We start from the raw sequence: 16286 nt of genomic DNA, 5'->3' as shown, positions 1-16286 counted from the left end.
CACATTAGTCAAAACTGCTGAATTTGACGTAGCTTACAAATATTTACTTTGACTCATAGAAATCTAATTTCAATGTAGCAAGTTTAAAGAACAGCATTATTACAGTGTTTAAAAAAAAAAAGGGCAATAAGGCATTACTGATATACAAAAATAAGTGGGCATCATTTTTACAAATGTTATGAAAGTGAGAAGATAATGGCAGTGTTTTTACACTATAAGTCATTGCTGAGCCTGTTATCATGCTGATAACAGAAGCTTGGCGTTTTCTGCATCTGTATTTTCCACAGTGCATCCAGTGCGAGTGCAATGTTGCAGGATCGGACAGCCAAACCTGTGACCTGGAGAGAGGAGTGTGTGGCTGTGCAGAGCGAACAGGAAGATGTAGCTGCAAGGTAAAGCCCATAGCTTTCCCATGTGATCTTAAAACATGTTTCTTTTTACTCTCTCTTCCCTTGATAGTCTGTGTTAAAGCTTCCATTCAATGGAACAAATAAAACTTAAATATTTACTCAGAAATATAACAGATGAATGCAAAGGCTTATTTTGGAAACATGAAATACATCTATTTGTATGTGTGTTGAATTTTCTCTTTGAGCAGATGCAGTAAAGTTTAATTCTAAAAGAAAAATTAAAACAGGCATGAAAAACTAACATGGATTGAAGCTGTGTGTGTTTTTAGACAGTAACCAGTATAAAGGGCAGTGCTGAATGACCTCATTTAAAACTACACAACTCTAAAGTTTCATTATAGATTTCACATGGAATAATTACTTTCTGAGATATATCATATGACTTTTTTGTCTCAGGTTTTCCTCCCCAGAATGCATTGTGAGCAAATCATTTATGTAACAAGCTAACAGTGTCCCAGCAATGTTTTTACAGTTAATGTTTTCCTAGCCTGTGGCAGAAAGAGCAGTATTGAAGTTTCTCAAGAAACACAGTAATGTAGACCAAACTTGAGAGAGTGGCTAAGAACTTACCTTACCATACTGTTTTTGTTTATTCTATCTGATTTCTGATAATAGGAAAATGTTGAAGGACACAACTGTGATCACTGCAAGCCAGAGATGTTTGGATTATCAGTGAGAAATCCACTGGGCTGCAGCAGGTGTTACTGTTATGGGCTGACACAGTCGTGCACAGAGGCAAAGGGACTCATCAGGATGTGGGTAAGTACATACTTTTTTGTTTTTTTTAATTATTTAACACTTAAAAAGTTGTAGATAACCTTGACTTCTTCATTAATAGTTGTTTATATAGTCAGAGACTGGATTAAGAATTTCAGTAAATATTCAGTAAAAATTTCCTGCTACTTCACTTATGTATTACACTCAAGTGCTTTAGATTTTGTCAGAGATACTATTTGCTGTGTTTTTCTCTGCTCTATAGCAACGGTAATAAATACAATTAAAAACACTCTCTCTCTAAATACCAAAGCAAAGCTCAGAGCCAAGTATATGTCTATAAAATTCCTTGACGTCTGAGAAAATTACTTCTTTCCCGTTGGATCTGTGACCTTGTGGTGTTTTCCTTGTGGGTTTATGGGCACAATTCCTTCTTTGACACCTTCATTACAGCAGTATAGTCTGTTTAAATTAAAATACGAAACTAAAGAGAGGTTAACTCAACTCAACTTTATTCATATAGCACTTTCACACAGCGCCAGCTGCAACAAAGTGCTGAACAGTAAAGACATTCAGTGAGATTATAACAATAGAAGTTAAGGGAATAAAAGATAAAACAATAAAAGCAATCAAAAGTAAAAGAAATTAAACCATTAAAACAAAAACGAGAAAGCAGTACATAAGAGAGAATAGAAAAGCAGAGTCTCAAACTGGATAAAATGCCAGATCATAAAAATAGGTCTTTAGGCGTGTTTTAGAAGTTGGCAGTTATGTGGCTTCATTAATTTGTAGTGGCATAAAATTCCACAGTTTTGGAGCAGCATCTTCAGGTTAGGGCGTTTTAAAGCCCTCAAAACAATGGATGACGTAAAAATGGTTAAATCCATTTCTTTTACACAATCCTTGTTTCAAAACTTGTATTACTCTGCTTAAAATTCATCTGTGTTTTAAACAATTACAGGCATGGACAAATTGTTTGTACCCTTCGGTCAATGAAAGAAAAACTCTCAATGGTCACAGAAATAACTTAAATCTGACTAAAGTAATAATAAATTAAAATTTGATCAAATTTAACCAATAAAAACCAGACATTGCTTTTTAAACCAGGCTTCTGCAGAATTATATGAAAAGATAAACTCATAAAACAGGCCTTGACAAAAATTATGGTACCTTTAGGAAAAAAAAGGGAAAATAATGTTACCAAAGGGTCATGTTAATCCAAGATTTGTCCACTAAATAGCATTACAGATTGTTGTAATCAGTCAAGTTATTTCTGTGATCATTGTGAGTTTTTCTTTCATTAACCCAAAGGTACCAACAGGTTCCACATCTGTAATTGCATGTTTACCTTGCTCGTTGTTTTCATTTAAAGTGTTTTTAACACTTTAATGTTTTTAACACATTTAACACTTCATACAATTAGCTAAAATTGCCCTGGGTATAAGTAAATATAATGGATGTCAATGATGAGTTTAAATGTTATTGAGCCTTCAACTGTGGCACGTAAAGCTTTTTAAAGGCTGAATTTAGCAAACCTGAAAAAAGGTTGTTAGTACTTTCCAAGTAATTAAACTCTGCTTCATCAATTACATTAGTTTTGATCAGATTTTAGTTTATTTCAAACATTGTGTAATGATTTCAAAAGTGTTACAAAAAGGCTTTTTGTTTAAAAAAAAAAAAAAAAAAAAAAAAAGTTACCAAAGTCTCCTTTAAACACAAACATCAACCTGCTGAAGAGATCTTCATTATCAAAGACACCTTTAGGTTATTACTTTGTTCATAGTGTTAGGTAAAACTAACATTATTGATGTGCTGTTAGTAAGGCTAAAATATAGATTTATTTTCCCAATTTGTCCAGTCTATCTTTCCCATTCTTCTTTGCCAAAAGACACATGCAAAAATGTATAAAGAAATGGCTGAAATTGTCTGATGGACAAGAAGTTTATAAACGCTATCTGAAGGTGCGTGCTTTCAGAAATTCTCTTTGTTGCAGAAATAGTTTCTGTCAGCCATAAACTGCCATTTCCATGTTAAGCGTAGAGTTTTAGGATGGAGGATTGTGAGAGGCTTTATTTGATCAACAAGCATTCACTTCATTTATTGTTGACGGAGAGAGAGGCAGAGGGGGAAAGCTGGACAGAAAAAGACATGAAAAATGGAAAGTTCATTGGAAAGGAGGAGATTTTTTCTGAACCACTGAATCGTGAGATTACACTGAGTGGTACGGGACACAAACATTTCTGCAGTCGCTATTCTTTATATACACACACACACACACAGCATGCAAACGTAGACGTATACATGCTTGAAAACTCACACTACATGGGATTACATGGAGGTTTGTTGAAAGGAATGTATGCAGATGCACACGTTTTCCCCACAAAGTTTAGCTTTTTATATCTGATCAAATTCCATGTCTGATTGAACAAACGTTTACTGCATGTTTAAATCTATGCAGCATTGCAAAACGGCAAATTATGTTGCCTTTATGTATACTATCTGTAAAGAGCTGAGATGAAATAAAAAGCCATGAAATGAGTGAAGTACAGAATGCAGTCGCGACTGGCACTAATTGTGAGTAATAGTAACTTTTAGCTTTCAAATAAAATTGTCCATGAACCCTCATTAAACATGATTCCTTTTTTAAACACTGTAACATAAATGGGCATCATTACTGCTCTCTGTCACACACATGCTGAAACATCATGCATTAAAATTGTGGTTTATTCTGTTATGCTGGTCATGGCAAGAAAACAAGCTTTCTAAATAATAAAAAAAATCCAACACTGTCACAGAATAAGCAATTCTGAAGAACAGTGGTGAGTGGAAAAAATGGTTTTATTTATCCATATATATATATATATATATATATATATATATATATATATATATATATATATATATATATATATATATATAAATAGAAAGCCACGTTATAATGATGTAATTTCTCTCTAACTTACATACAATATATTCAGTCATGTATAATTAGTCATTGTATAAAAGAAATTTGTGTTAACAAGTATTTGTTGACCAACATAAAGTAATAAACACTTGGCTTACTCCAGGGATGTCCAATGTCTGTCCTCAAGGACCGCTATACTTAAGGGTTCCTATGATTCTCTGGTTCAACACTTCTGACTTGAATAAAATGAATTCAACAGCTTATAAAGTTCAGCATAATGATTCGTTTGTGTCATGTGAGTTGGAGCTACAAAACATGAAAAAACTTGTATTTTGACCTTGAGGACACTAGATACCCTGGGCTTATAGTGGAGTTGTATTTTGTTTTTTGTTTGTATGTTTTTAAGTTAAGTTTAAAGGAAAGCTGCTTTTTTTTCCGTAGTTACAATGTGAAGTTACACAAACACTGTTGCTTGTATGTCCAAGCTACCGTAAGTTGCTTGTAATCAAGATTCTTTCTGAAAAGCCTAAAGCTCCCCTTCCATAATGCCTCGGTTATTTTTCATATAGTACCCACATACTTACAGAGAGCGACTCCGAGATCCAGCTTGATCAGATGAATCTATTTTTAAATTGGTCCATTCATGCACAACCCACAGTCAATCATAAACCCTGATATTTTCAAGCCATATTGAATATCAACACATGGAATGAAAGACAGAGTGAAGGGAAAGAGGCGTTCAGTTTTTCTCCAGACTGTTGGCAATAACTCAGATGCTATTCACATATCGGGACAAGAGAAAGACCGACTCCATAAGATATGAAGCTATATCCAGAAAGGAATGATGTGCTATTGACTGACTGGTAGTATGAATAATAACTTAAGATCAAAATCCACACAGACTGAAACTTGGAAAATTATTTGGACTTTCTCAGTCAGTGAAAGGGCAAGATTCTCCTATTTTCTGAGGTGTTTGGTTTCAGTGAATGCTCTTTCTATTCATCACCATAAATGTAAATGGACATCCAACTAAATGTGACATGATCTTCCACACAACTGAAAGGGCGGAAATAAATGTATCTTTTCAGTGTCTTTTAAACCATTTACTACAAATGCTTCCTAATAGACTGTGATGGTTAAGAATGAGTAAATAAAATTTTTTGATCAAACATTTCCATCAACATTTCCATCCATTCTGCATCTTCACATCTTTTATTATCAACAATTCCACAAAAAGATAGAGGGAGTGACAGAGAGAAAGTATTCTGACATTTTCGTCGCCATCAAACGAAATCCATTTGAATTGCCTGTCTTACAAAGTTATAGGATTGTGAGGGAGGAGCGTTGTTTGAGTCGGCATCAGTAAAAAAATGTGGAAAGAGCAGAATTAGTGACTGAAAAACAAAAGAAAGACACAGAACGAACACAACTCCTGGATTCACGTGTACCCCATGCAGTTTTGTGCTTGGACAATTCCACATGAACAAGAACATACAGTTTCTATGGTCATGTAAAACTTGACTGTTGTACTTGTGCAACAAAACTAATTCTTAAATATGCTATCTGTTAAACAAAAAGCATTTTATTCCTGGGATGAAACAATGACTCTCTTGTTGTGATTTCTAGTTAACCCTGAAGCCAGAGCAGACGATACTCCCCCTGGTGGATAAATCCAACACAGTGGAGATGAGGAGAGGAGTCAGTTTTCAGCACCCTGAGATCCTGGCTCATGCAGAATTGGTCTCACCGACTCTGTCTGAACCTTACTACTGGAAACTGCCTGAGCAGTTTTCAGGCTCCATGGTGAGAATCCACAATGTCCTTGTGCAGAGTTTTTTATATTTCTGTTATGACAATGAAATTTCTGACAACTGAGTCATATTATTTAGTTTTCTATGAGAAAACCAATTGTCTTCAGAAATTTCCTGGAATGCACAAATTCCATTAGATTTAGCAAAAATTCACAAACTGATACACAACATATACACATATATATATACTAGTATATTTCATAAAGTTTTGTCTTTTCCTCTGCCTTTCCTGGATCATTTCTGCAGCGTTTTATTTTACCCAAATTCTTCAGTTCAAATGTCATCTGACATCTCAGATATTTGTTACAGAATCACCTTTTGAAGTGTTTCCTGGAAGCTGTTTCATAAATATGGGACTTTTAAAAGAAACGTGTTGCATGATTGTATGAAGTATTTCTCCTAAAATGAGTATCAACCGTCTACCAGCTGAGCAAAACAATAACTCAACCTTACACCGAGCTGGAAAGACAGTAAAACACATTTATAATGGAGAAAAAGCCTTCTACAGGACCTTAGTAGAAAAATACTACTTTTGCTACTGTCATCTCTCTGCTAACCACTTTTAGACCAACTATCAGTCATCATACTTGAAAGTTCCTACTGGGACCATCAGCTGATGAGTGGCAATTCGTGTGCGACAAATGTATCTGCATCTCTCTCCTTAGATCACAGCCTATGGTGGACAACTTAAATATGCAGTATATTACGAAGCCAGAGAGGAAACCGGCCCTTCCTCCTACGAGCCTCAAGTCATTATTAAGGGTGGTCCTAACCACAACATAGTGATGACACGCCACATCCCAGGACTTCAGATTGGTCAGCTCACCCGCCATGAGATTGACATGACGGAGGTACAATGAATGTCAATGAATGTGAAGCATTGTCTACATTCAGGAAACCCTGTTACCCAAACAGGGTTTGTTGCACTGTCACGCTGGACAGATAAAATGGATTTGTAATTTTTCATGTTGTTTTGTCTGTGTATTTATGATTAGCATGAGTGGAAGTATGCAGATGGTCGATCAATGACTCGAGAAGGCTTTATGGACATTTTGTTCCATGTCGACTACATCCTGATAAAGGCATCACATGGCAACTTGATGAGACACAGTCGGTAAAACACACACACAATTTTAAGCGCCTCCATATAGAGTTGGCTCAGTTTTAGATTTAAAACCTTATAGCTGAATGAAGAACAGCTTCTGGGTAAAACCACTTTTCATTTATTTCAAATGTATTTCACAATATTGCATTTTAGTTTTATTATTTAATGCAAATGCAAGATGTGGTGGTAAAAATTTCTAAATTTAATATCTGCAGCTAAATTACCAAATATATACCTAAAAGCACAAAGAAAATGCCTGTAAATTCAGATTTATTACTATTAATTGTTTTTACTCCTGTATTCCAGTATTTCAGAGATCAGTCTAACAGTGGCAGAGGAGGGTACACCAACCAAAGAAAGTGAGAAAGCCCATCAGATAGAAAAGTGTGACTGTCCAAATGGATACTCTGGACTTTCCTGTGAGGTATGTGCACAATTAAATATAGTTAATACACAAATATCTTTACTTTATTTGTGCAAGTGTTAACCTTCCCAAAAGGTGCTATAAGACCCCCAGTGCATGTAATCTGTTATCAGTGGAGGGCAGGTAGTAGGATGCTTTATTAGGCCAAGGATGGGAAAAAAATCATGCAGACAAATTGAGGTGTTTTGTCTGTCCTCTGCAACACACCGGACTCAAATTAATAAGTTGTTGTGCAGAACTTTGATTGTTTGACATTTAATTTGGGTCAGGTATGTTAAAGCAGGGATACGTTGAAAACCTGTAGGGCTGTGGCCCCTGTGGGACTGAGTTGAATAACCTTGCTCTAGAGGATGCATGGTCTGACAGAGGTCTAAGAGGCCGTTGGCATGGATTGGCTGCCATGTTTCCATCAGTGCGCCCCAGGCAGCTGTGGTTATATGTGTAATTCCCCACCACCGAGTATAAATGAAGAGTAAATGAATGATGGAAAAGGTGCTTTATAAATCTAATCCATTATTGACAAACATGCCAATGTGAAGCACATATGTGGACTGAATGAATGTTTTGACATAGATGTACTGATAAAAGGTGTGTAAAGGAAGCATAAATAAGGTTATGAGTGTTTTACTAATGAGTAGATATGAAGTTAAAGAAACTAGCTTAGGATCAGGTTGCTTTAAAATCCAGAAGGTAAAACTTGTTACTGTTTTTTAAAGTTGTTCCTAGTTTACATTGCTTTGATGAAGGAAGGCCACAGACCTGGCCTTCCATTGCACCTCAAAAGTTTCCAAGTTAATGTTTTAAGCTTCTGCAAAAAGGTTTTTTTTTTTCTTTCAATTCATTGGTTTTTGAATTTCTTGTGATTAATCGTCTTTGAACATTTCTGCTCCTGTCAATATATAATATACATTTCTTCCAGCTCTTTCTTTTAAGCCATAGAAATTATGTTGTGAAGTTAGTCTAATGAGGATATTATGGAAGAAGCTTATGACGCATGGACATGAACAGTTGCAGGGAATTTTGTTGGACCCCGGCGCCTGAAAGTCATTTATGTTTCTTTGTGTTAATCTCAGTGGAATGCAAGTATCAACTACGTTTCTGAACCTCTGTTTCCGTGTGTTAAGTGTGCAGAACACAGGCTCATATATGTTTGCTAGAGAATCAGCTGTAGCCTTTACATAATTTAGAAAGTATAGATACTGTTGAAAAAATGCCAAATAGAAGCCAAACAGCAAATAGTAGCTAAACTTGAAATGTACAGGTCGTAGAGGGCTCATCTGACAGATGGCTGTACTATTTGTAGCTGCCGTCGTTGCTAATAAAGTATTTTTAAACGGGCGTTTAGTGCTAGCAGAGGGAACAGATGGCTCTTTAAATGGACTCCATTAATTATTACTGAACAGGAGAGAGGGGAAGAGAGTTACCTTGCACGTCTGTGTGTGTTTGAATGCTGTGTATGTGAGGGTGTCTGTGTCCATGTCTGTGTTCAAAAGTTACTGAAGGGAATAACTCTTAATTGTGTGTGTGTGTATAAGAGAGCGGTCAACAGTTGCTTTGGGAAGTGACCATTAGGGATAATTGTGTGAGTTTGTGAGTGCATGTTGGAATGTATTCTAATAAAGGCACAGTGTGAGGTTACTGTGGCAACACATGCTCAAAAAAAAAAGCTAGATATTAAACAGTATCTCTTCTAAATGCCAGCTTCCCTTATCTTTCTCTTCCTGTCTTTGTACAGGAGTGTGCTGCTGGTTTCTTCCGTCTGCGCCCGGGTTCCCTTATATCTGTTCCAGCAACCAGGATGCCCACTGCTACCGGCATGGGCAGCTGTGTTCAGTGTCAGTGCAATGGGCATTCTTCCACTTGCGACCCGGAGACATCCATATGCCAGGTAAATGGGTGTGTGTGCACTCTGCCGCTAGAGACCCTTACACAGCCATATGCTGAGGAGTTTCTGGAGAAATTAGAGTAGAAAAAGGTTGTGTGTGTGTGTGTGTGTGTGTGTGTGTGTGCGAGCGCGCGCGCGCGCTGTGAGGAGTGTCAGCTATTGCCTGGCAGTATTAAAGACCTCCTGTTTGACTCATTTTCCATCATTTTCTTTCTTTTGGATTTACCCAGGAGCTATATTCCTTACTTTGTGGAAAAACTTGTGAAAAGTTATACATGTAAAAGACACGCAAATCAAATGTATTAAGTTATAAAACATTAAGTTTTACTTAATTTGAGTCAATAAATCCAACATGAGACAAATGTTGTCATTGAATTTTTGTTTTTAGTGCTGGTTCACTGAGATTTTCCTTATATAGGCTATTATGAACTGACCTTCATTATGTTTTCCCCTCTGTAAAGCGTCTTGAGATGGCATTGCCGTGATTTGACGCTATATAAATAAAGTTGAATTGAATTTTAACACCATCATGCTTCACATAGTAACTATTAAGATAGGTGAAAGACGTAAAAAGAATATCTTGCGACTAGCAATTAAAATGTTAATTTGTTGAAGTGGAATTTCAGTCCTGATGTGCATCGCTTTTGTCACCTCTAACAGCTGAACTTGCTGATTCACTATAAAACATTATCCAACCGGCCTCAACAAGTCTTAGTCTGCAAATGTTTTGTCTTAATTCCTTGCTCTTTGTTTACATGTTTAAACATTATCAGTGGTTCAGTAAAGGAGCAACTGCTTTTAGTTTGTCATTATCATTTGAGAATTAAAAGTTTCATTTATGTTAAATGTTTTACTAATGTATTCTGTATCAATTTATACAGTATGTTGCTAAGTTATCACACACTATCATTGGTGTCAAAAATACTCACATTCATTACTACGGTAAAAGTATAGATACTCAGGTTTAAAAACACTTCTGTAGAAGTAAAAGTACCAACTCAAATATTTTACTTAAGTAAAAGTGTGAAAGTACTGATTTAAAATGTTGCAAATAGTCCAACTACAAAAGGCATGTTATCCACAACCTTTATTAGAATATTTGTAAATATAAGCCTAGTTGCAGGAATCAGTGAGGGCAACAGATTTCTATGCAGGAAAGATGTAGGAGTAAACTACTTTTATTTAAAATTTTAAATTGTAAGGAGTAGAAAGTACAGATAATTGCGCAAAAATAAGGAGTAGAAGCAGAGAGTTGTCTGAAAACTAATTACTCCAAAAAAGTATAGATACCCCAAATATCTACTTAGTATTTGTACTTCATTACTTGACACTTCTGCACACTATCACTTTTTTACTGCAAGTAGAAAGCATTAATTCTTTTAACTAAGGCTATAAACATATTTTATTGTTATGCTATTCCACTATAAAGTGTCCATTAGTCCTAGGTGTATATGCAAGGTTATGCATGCAAGACTGATATTGGTTCCGGCCCAGTTTTGTTCAGTAGAAGTTACCATCAAGCAGCATTAAAGTCACTGTGTCAAAAGTGAGCCAAAGAGAAAACCACAGGTCTTTTACTGAAAATGAATATGACTGCATTTTGAGAGAGGGATTTTTGTAACCTCCACTATTGTGACAAAGAATCCGATTGAAGACACCTGCCTTTACTATTTAGACCTCAAGGACACGTGTATCTGTAACCCACTGCGTATGACTGTATGATATAGTGTGAATACCAGTGTTTTGTGTCTCCCTTAATGTTCTCCTTTTTTTCTAGTTATTTAAATCTTTTCTGCTAATGCATCTTTTCTTGTTTCTTGCTTTACCTGCTTTCTTTTTCTTCCACTTCCCTCAGTTTTTTAAATGTGGCTCACTCTTTCTTGTTTTATTTTTAGTTATGCATTCATGGTTCGTTTGTGCTTTTTTGTCTTTCATCTACTCACTGCTCTGTTTTTTCTTTTCTCAGCCTTTTTGTCACCCTATCTCACCTCTGCTTAATTTCTCTCATGGTACCAATTTGTTTATCCTTTTCTTGCTTTTTCCCTTCTCCTTGTTTCATTTCATTCTTTATCTGCCTCCTGGCCATTTCCTTTTTGCTCATTTCTATCCCGCTCTCCGTAACAGCATCATTAGCATTTTCTAACCGAGCGGGCTAAATTGAAAATGCTAAACGAGTTTGTTTCTGTGGTAATTAGCAATAACGAGGAACACAGGAAGTTAATGGAAATGACTTGCCTCGTTAAGAGGCAACTTCCTGTTGCACTGATTGAAGTTCTTATTTTCAACAAACAAGTTGAACACATAAGACAGGACCCTGGGGATGGGAATGGGAGTGAATTTGTGTACAGTTCTGTTTAAAGTGTGTGTGTATATCTAAATTTATATAGTGTGTGTGTGTGTGTTGTGGAAGCAATAACTGTTTCCCCTCTGTGATTTTGTGTACATATTGCCAAGCTGTATTGTATAAATATTGCACTGCATTGACACTGTCCATTTTATCCATCAGAATATTATTAGGAATGTGTGGGTATAAATGAAGTCAGACATAAAGCTGGCTATAAACATAGACAATTGTAAGCGTGGAAATATTTTGGATATATTCATGTTCATGCGTGACATTCTAATATTGTGACTATCTCAGTCACGACAGGTGAATGAATCCTGCCAAGATAATAAACATTTCTGATGGGCTGCTCTTGAAGAAGGAAGCTTATTAAACTCTGACGTTTGGGATCGTACCTGTCTGCTAACAGCTAGCCCACTGCTGTCGTGCACTGACCTCATCATGCATTGTGTTGACAACTATGTCTATTATCTAAAATAGTCCAAGTTGGATAAAAAAAAAGTTTCCTAGTTTGAAGACCCAGAATGGCTCAAACTGTGGGTGGTGAGAAGAAATAAGAAAATGATTCTCTGCTGCAGAGATGCTCAACAATGCGGGAGCAGCTGCGATCACACTGAGCATCTCCCAGCTATTTTTTAAGTGTGTGTGTGTGTGTGTGTGTGTGTGTATGCTAAGTATCAGCATAATTAAAGAAGCTACTGTTCTTTGTAGAAAGGGGAAACAAATGCCTAGTAAATGAATAGAATTACATTGTAATTAAATGACTTGTCAGTCAACATGTCAAAGAGGAACTGTGATATTGTCCATGTCAAAGAAAAGCACCGTAATGTTCATAAATTTAACATGTTATAAATTCAATATAAATGTTGACTGTCATGGTGTAGCTGTGTGCCACTCATTTCTACTTTTCATCTGCTGGCACAGTAGAGCCGTTCATACTGAAAAGATGTGTTTCACTATAATCTATTCACCTCCTGCTTTGTTTTGTTTTTTTTTTAAATTATATATATATATATATATATATATATTGCTTGGGACTCTAAAATATAATTCAATGCATATCTCATATTGTTAATGGGTGAAACAGGACTGAACTCATGTACTTGTTTTTATCAGGCATCACGTGAGATTTACTGACAAACTGATGAGAGGAAATAAGCCTGGGGTAGATATACTGCTGGGTGAACGGAGTCGTGAGCCAGGGGTGACTAGCAGTAAAATTGGTTTAGCATGCCATGTCTAGACACACAAAGGGGAAAAAAAAAAAAATGAAGATCAGGGGTGATGCAGCACGACTGACATTTTCAGTTCTGTTTGATCAGTAACAACCCGGTCTCTTCTCCACTTACTGAAACAACTGGACCTCATCAGAAGGTGGTACAGACAGAAACAGATTCCTTTAACCAAAATATCTATGGCGATATGCTCTGCACTCAATTGGTTCTGCAACATGTTTGTCTTTGTCTCACAGACATTTTATTTGCCAGTGGTGAGGAAAACATCCTGATAAGACTAACTGAAGTTCTGTTCAATTCATTTTGACAATTAGTGTGATTTTCTGTGGCGCTAAGCCGCCTTGATAAGAATGATGCGGGTCCCACCTCCTTCCAGCTGTGCCACAGCTGCATTTGTTATGCTCACAGTGACATTCTCCATTTAAAATGACTTGCACACACCTAGAACTCCTGCTGAGTGGAAGGTGATAGAAAGTTCAGCACTCACAAACTGGAACTAGTCATCGGTCCTCTAAGAGTCGGAAAGGTAAATAGTGTCTTCACAATTTAATGCTAATTTCATGTGTGCGTTTGTTTTGGTAGAACTGTCAGGACAACACGGAGGGAGATCACTGTGAACGCTGTACTGCAGGATTTTATGGAGTGGTCAGAGGGTCTCCTGATGATTGCAAACCCTGCGCCTGCCCCCTTACCAACCCAGAGAACAAGTAAAATTTCTGTTTTTCCTTTTTTGCCAACTTGTGAGATCCAAATATACAATATAATGTATGTTTCTCTTTTGTCTTTGTGTTCAAACATTAAATTTATTTTCTCAGTATTTTTTACGTGTAATTTTCAGCACATTTTAAGGGATTTCTGTGCATATTCTATTGGTGTCTAGTTTCAGCCCTACATGTGTAGCTGAAGGACCTGATGACTACCGCTGCACCGCCTGTCCAGAGGGATATGAGGGGAAATACTGTGAAAGGTTAGATATCTGCACAGGAGAATCATTTTAAAGTCTCCTTGAAATGGGTTTGGTTCCCTTCTTATGACACTTTCTACACCATAACAAAGTAAAAACAAATTGATGTCTTGTTATGAACAAAAAAAAAAAAAAATTAATCCTGAGTAAATCTGTAATCTGATCCTTCTCTTGGTTTAAGGTTTAAAACTCCAGAACTTTTGCTGAAGCCATTTTTGTGCTTTCTTTGGTTTGCCATGGCTCCTCAGCTTGGTGAGGTAGAAACCTTTTCCTGAAATCTGAAATCTGCAGAACTCTGGGAAGAGGTTTCATTCAGGATTGTTCTGTAGCACTGCATCCTCTTTATATCTTGACTGACCTCCCCCTTTTCTTTATATCCATTTCTAGCTGTCACTTTACAGTAACCCAGTCTGTGCAACGACTTTGTGCTGTATTGGTGGTGCTCTTTGTTTCCTCTCTGGAGACATTCATGTGCCTTTTCAGTGAATAATGACTTCTTTTTTGCCATGGGGCAATAAAGGCCTGATTGGTGGAGAGCTGGACCCATTCTTCTACACCTGTAGGATCTTTCTAAATGTTCAACTTCTGATTTTATTCATAGAGTAACTGTGTCAGGGCCTTTTATTCCTGGTGTCAGTTTAATAATCCCAGCAAGTTCACCCAGGCTCAACTGGGCTCTAGTAAGCTTAAAGAAGCATTTCACAGACACTGACTGGATAATTTTACCTGAGAAAATTAACAAAAAAATTAATTGGTGTTTAATGTTTGTGATCATTTGTCTCTGCACTGTTGTGAAGTTTGAATTTCTGTTATACTGAGGAAATGTTAGATTACTGTCTTTCTCTTATGATTCCCTTCCTTAGGTGTGCTACTGGTTACCACGGTAACCCAAAGATGCCAGGTGGCCGTTGCGAGGAGTGTAAGTGTTCCTACTGGGGGGCGTTGCCCGGACCATGTGACCCTGTCACTGGCCAATGCCGTTGCAGAGTTGGGGCATCAGGAATGTCGTGTGACCAATGCATGGAAAGGCATGTGTGTGGACCAACTGGGATCATCTGTAAGACTAACACACATATCTTTTTTTTCCCATTACTCTTTTTTTTTAAGACTTCTTCTCATCCTGGATAACATTTAGAAAGTAAAACAAAAAACACAGGTGTACAGCTCATCTATATGAAAGACATTGAATGGCATAAAGACTGTTTGTTTTTCCAGCAGTGGAAAATAGTACCTTATCACCAAATGCAATATAGGCAAATTCAATCATAACATTTAATCTTTCACTTCAGAAGCTATCACAAAAGTAAGCAAGTCTTGTCGAATAGGATGTCATATTTGATGAATCCTATAGATTTCCTCTTTTTTTCTTCTGTTTCCTCTATTGCATTCACTCCAGTAGCTCATCCATCTGCAAGGTCGTCAGATGTTATGATTATGACTTTGTTTAGCAAATAGAATGCAAGTTGTGGGCCCTTTCTCAAGTTGCCATGGGAGACAGGAGATTGTAGCAGTCAGATTCGAGTCATTCCGAAAATAATTTCAATGTCATTTGGAGCCAATTTAAACTTAATATGACAATAATGGCAGGGCCAATTTGGTGCCATTAGCGTGTCTAGAGGTAAGTGTACACATGCAGGGAGAACAGGAAATAAAAAGGTCATAAGACGGAACCTGATGTGAAATTGCTGCTTCCAGGTCAGGGAGAAAATCGCTTGCTCATGTATTTGTGTTCAGACAAAAAAATAAAAAAATAAAAAAATAGAAAGAAAAAGCATGTTCATAAGTTGGCAGTGCACATGCATAAGTGCTCCCTGACACAAGACACCCACTTCTGTCCAATACTGATGGTTTCCTAACAGTGGAACAATCAAACTGCTGCTCACTTGTCGAGTGATGACTCTGCATTTTAGCGACTCTTTTTTTTATTTTTTTTTATTTATTTTTTTTTCATTGTGTCAAAAAAACTGAACCATTTTAGTCGTCTTGCTTTAGGGTAAATGTAGACAATGACCATTGCAAGTTAATAAGCAAAATAATGCAACTAAATTTTTGTGTGATGATTTTCACTTTGTTACGCTAAAATAGTAATGCTAAAAATGTGGTTATTAACCCATTGAGAGTAGGTAAAATACTTCTTTATGGCTTTGCTCATGTCTGTTGTACACTTCAGGATGTAATGAAATAACTTCAAGAAGAAGAATCTGTGATATAAGTAATACTAACTCACAATACACTGATGTATATTTGCTTCAAAATGTATTGTATAGCTTTGTTTTCTTAGATTTTGGACTTTTATCTGTGTGATTTAAAATGTTAGGACTAGTAGCGCTGGAACAGGAGTACATGTTGGGCACAGAATATATTAAAGATCAACAATCACAATGCTTCCCAAAGAAGTGCTTGTTAACTTCTTTGAAATCTGTGTTATTTTAAAGTTCAGGTAACATGTTTCTTCAGACACTTAAGTCAAACCAACTTTTATTGTTTTG

The 16286-nt window shown here is 36.5% G+C and overlaps 1 protein-coding gene across 1 annotated transcript in view; it reads left to right on the top strand.

Annotated features, from left to right (window-relative positions):
* lama2 (laminin, alpha 2) overlaps positions 1 to 16286 on the top strand; it is a 192912-nt gene that overhangs the window by 119438 nt on the left and 57188 nt on the right. Inside the window, exons 27-36 of the mRNA XM_079255305.1 lie at positions 288 to 392; positions 1026 to 1169; positions 5656 to 5832; positions 6506 to 6691; positions 6836 to 6954; positions 7252 to 7369; positions 9105 to 9257; positions 13416 to 13540; positions 13714 to 13800; positions 14661 to 14854. Coding sequence (XP_079111431.1) covers positions 288 to 392; positions 1026 to 1169; positions 5656 to 5832; positions 6506 to 6691; positions 6836 to 6954; positions 7252 to 7369; positions 9105 to 9257; positions 13416 to 13540; positions 13714 to 13800; positions 14661 to 14854 — 1408 coding nt within the window. The remainder of the gene's footprint in view (positions 1 to 287; positions 393 to 1025; positions 1170 to 5655; positions 5833 to 6505; positions 6692 to 6835; positions 6955 to 7251; positions 7370 to 9104; positions 9258 to 13415; positions 13541 to 13713; positions 13801 to 14660; positions 14855 to 16286) is intronic.

The sequence above is a fragment of the Telmatherina bonti genome (assembly GCF_933228915.1).
Source record: "Telmatherina bonti genome assembly, chromosome: 16".
Lineage (NCBI taxonomy): Eukaryota > Metazoa > Chordata > Actinopteri > Atheriniformes > Telmatherinidae > Telmatherina > Telmatherina bonti.
The sequence above is the reverse complement of the archived record's forward strand: the minus strand, read 5'-3'. Positions and strand labels throughout refer to the sequence as shown.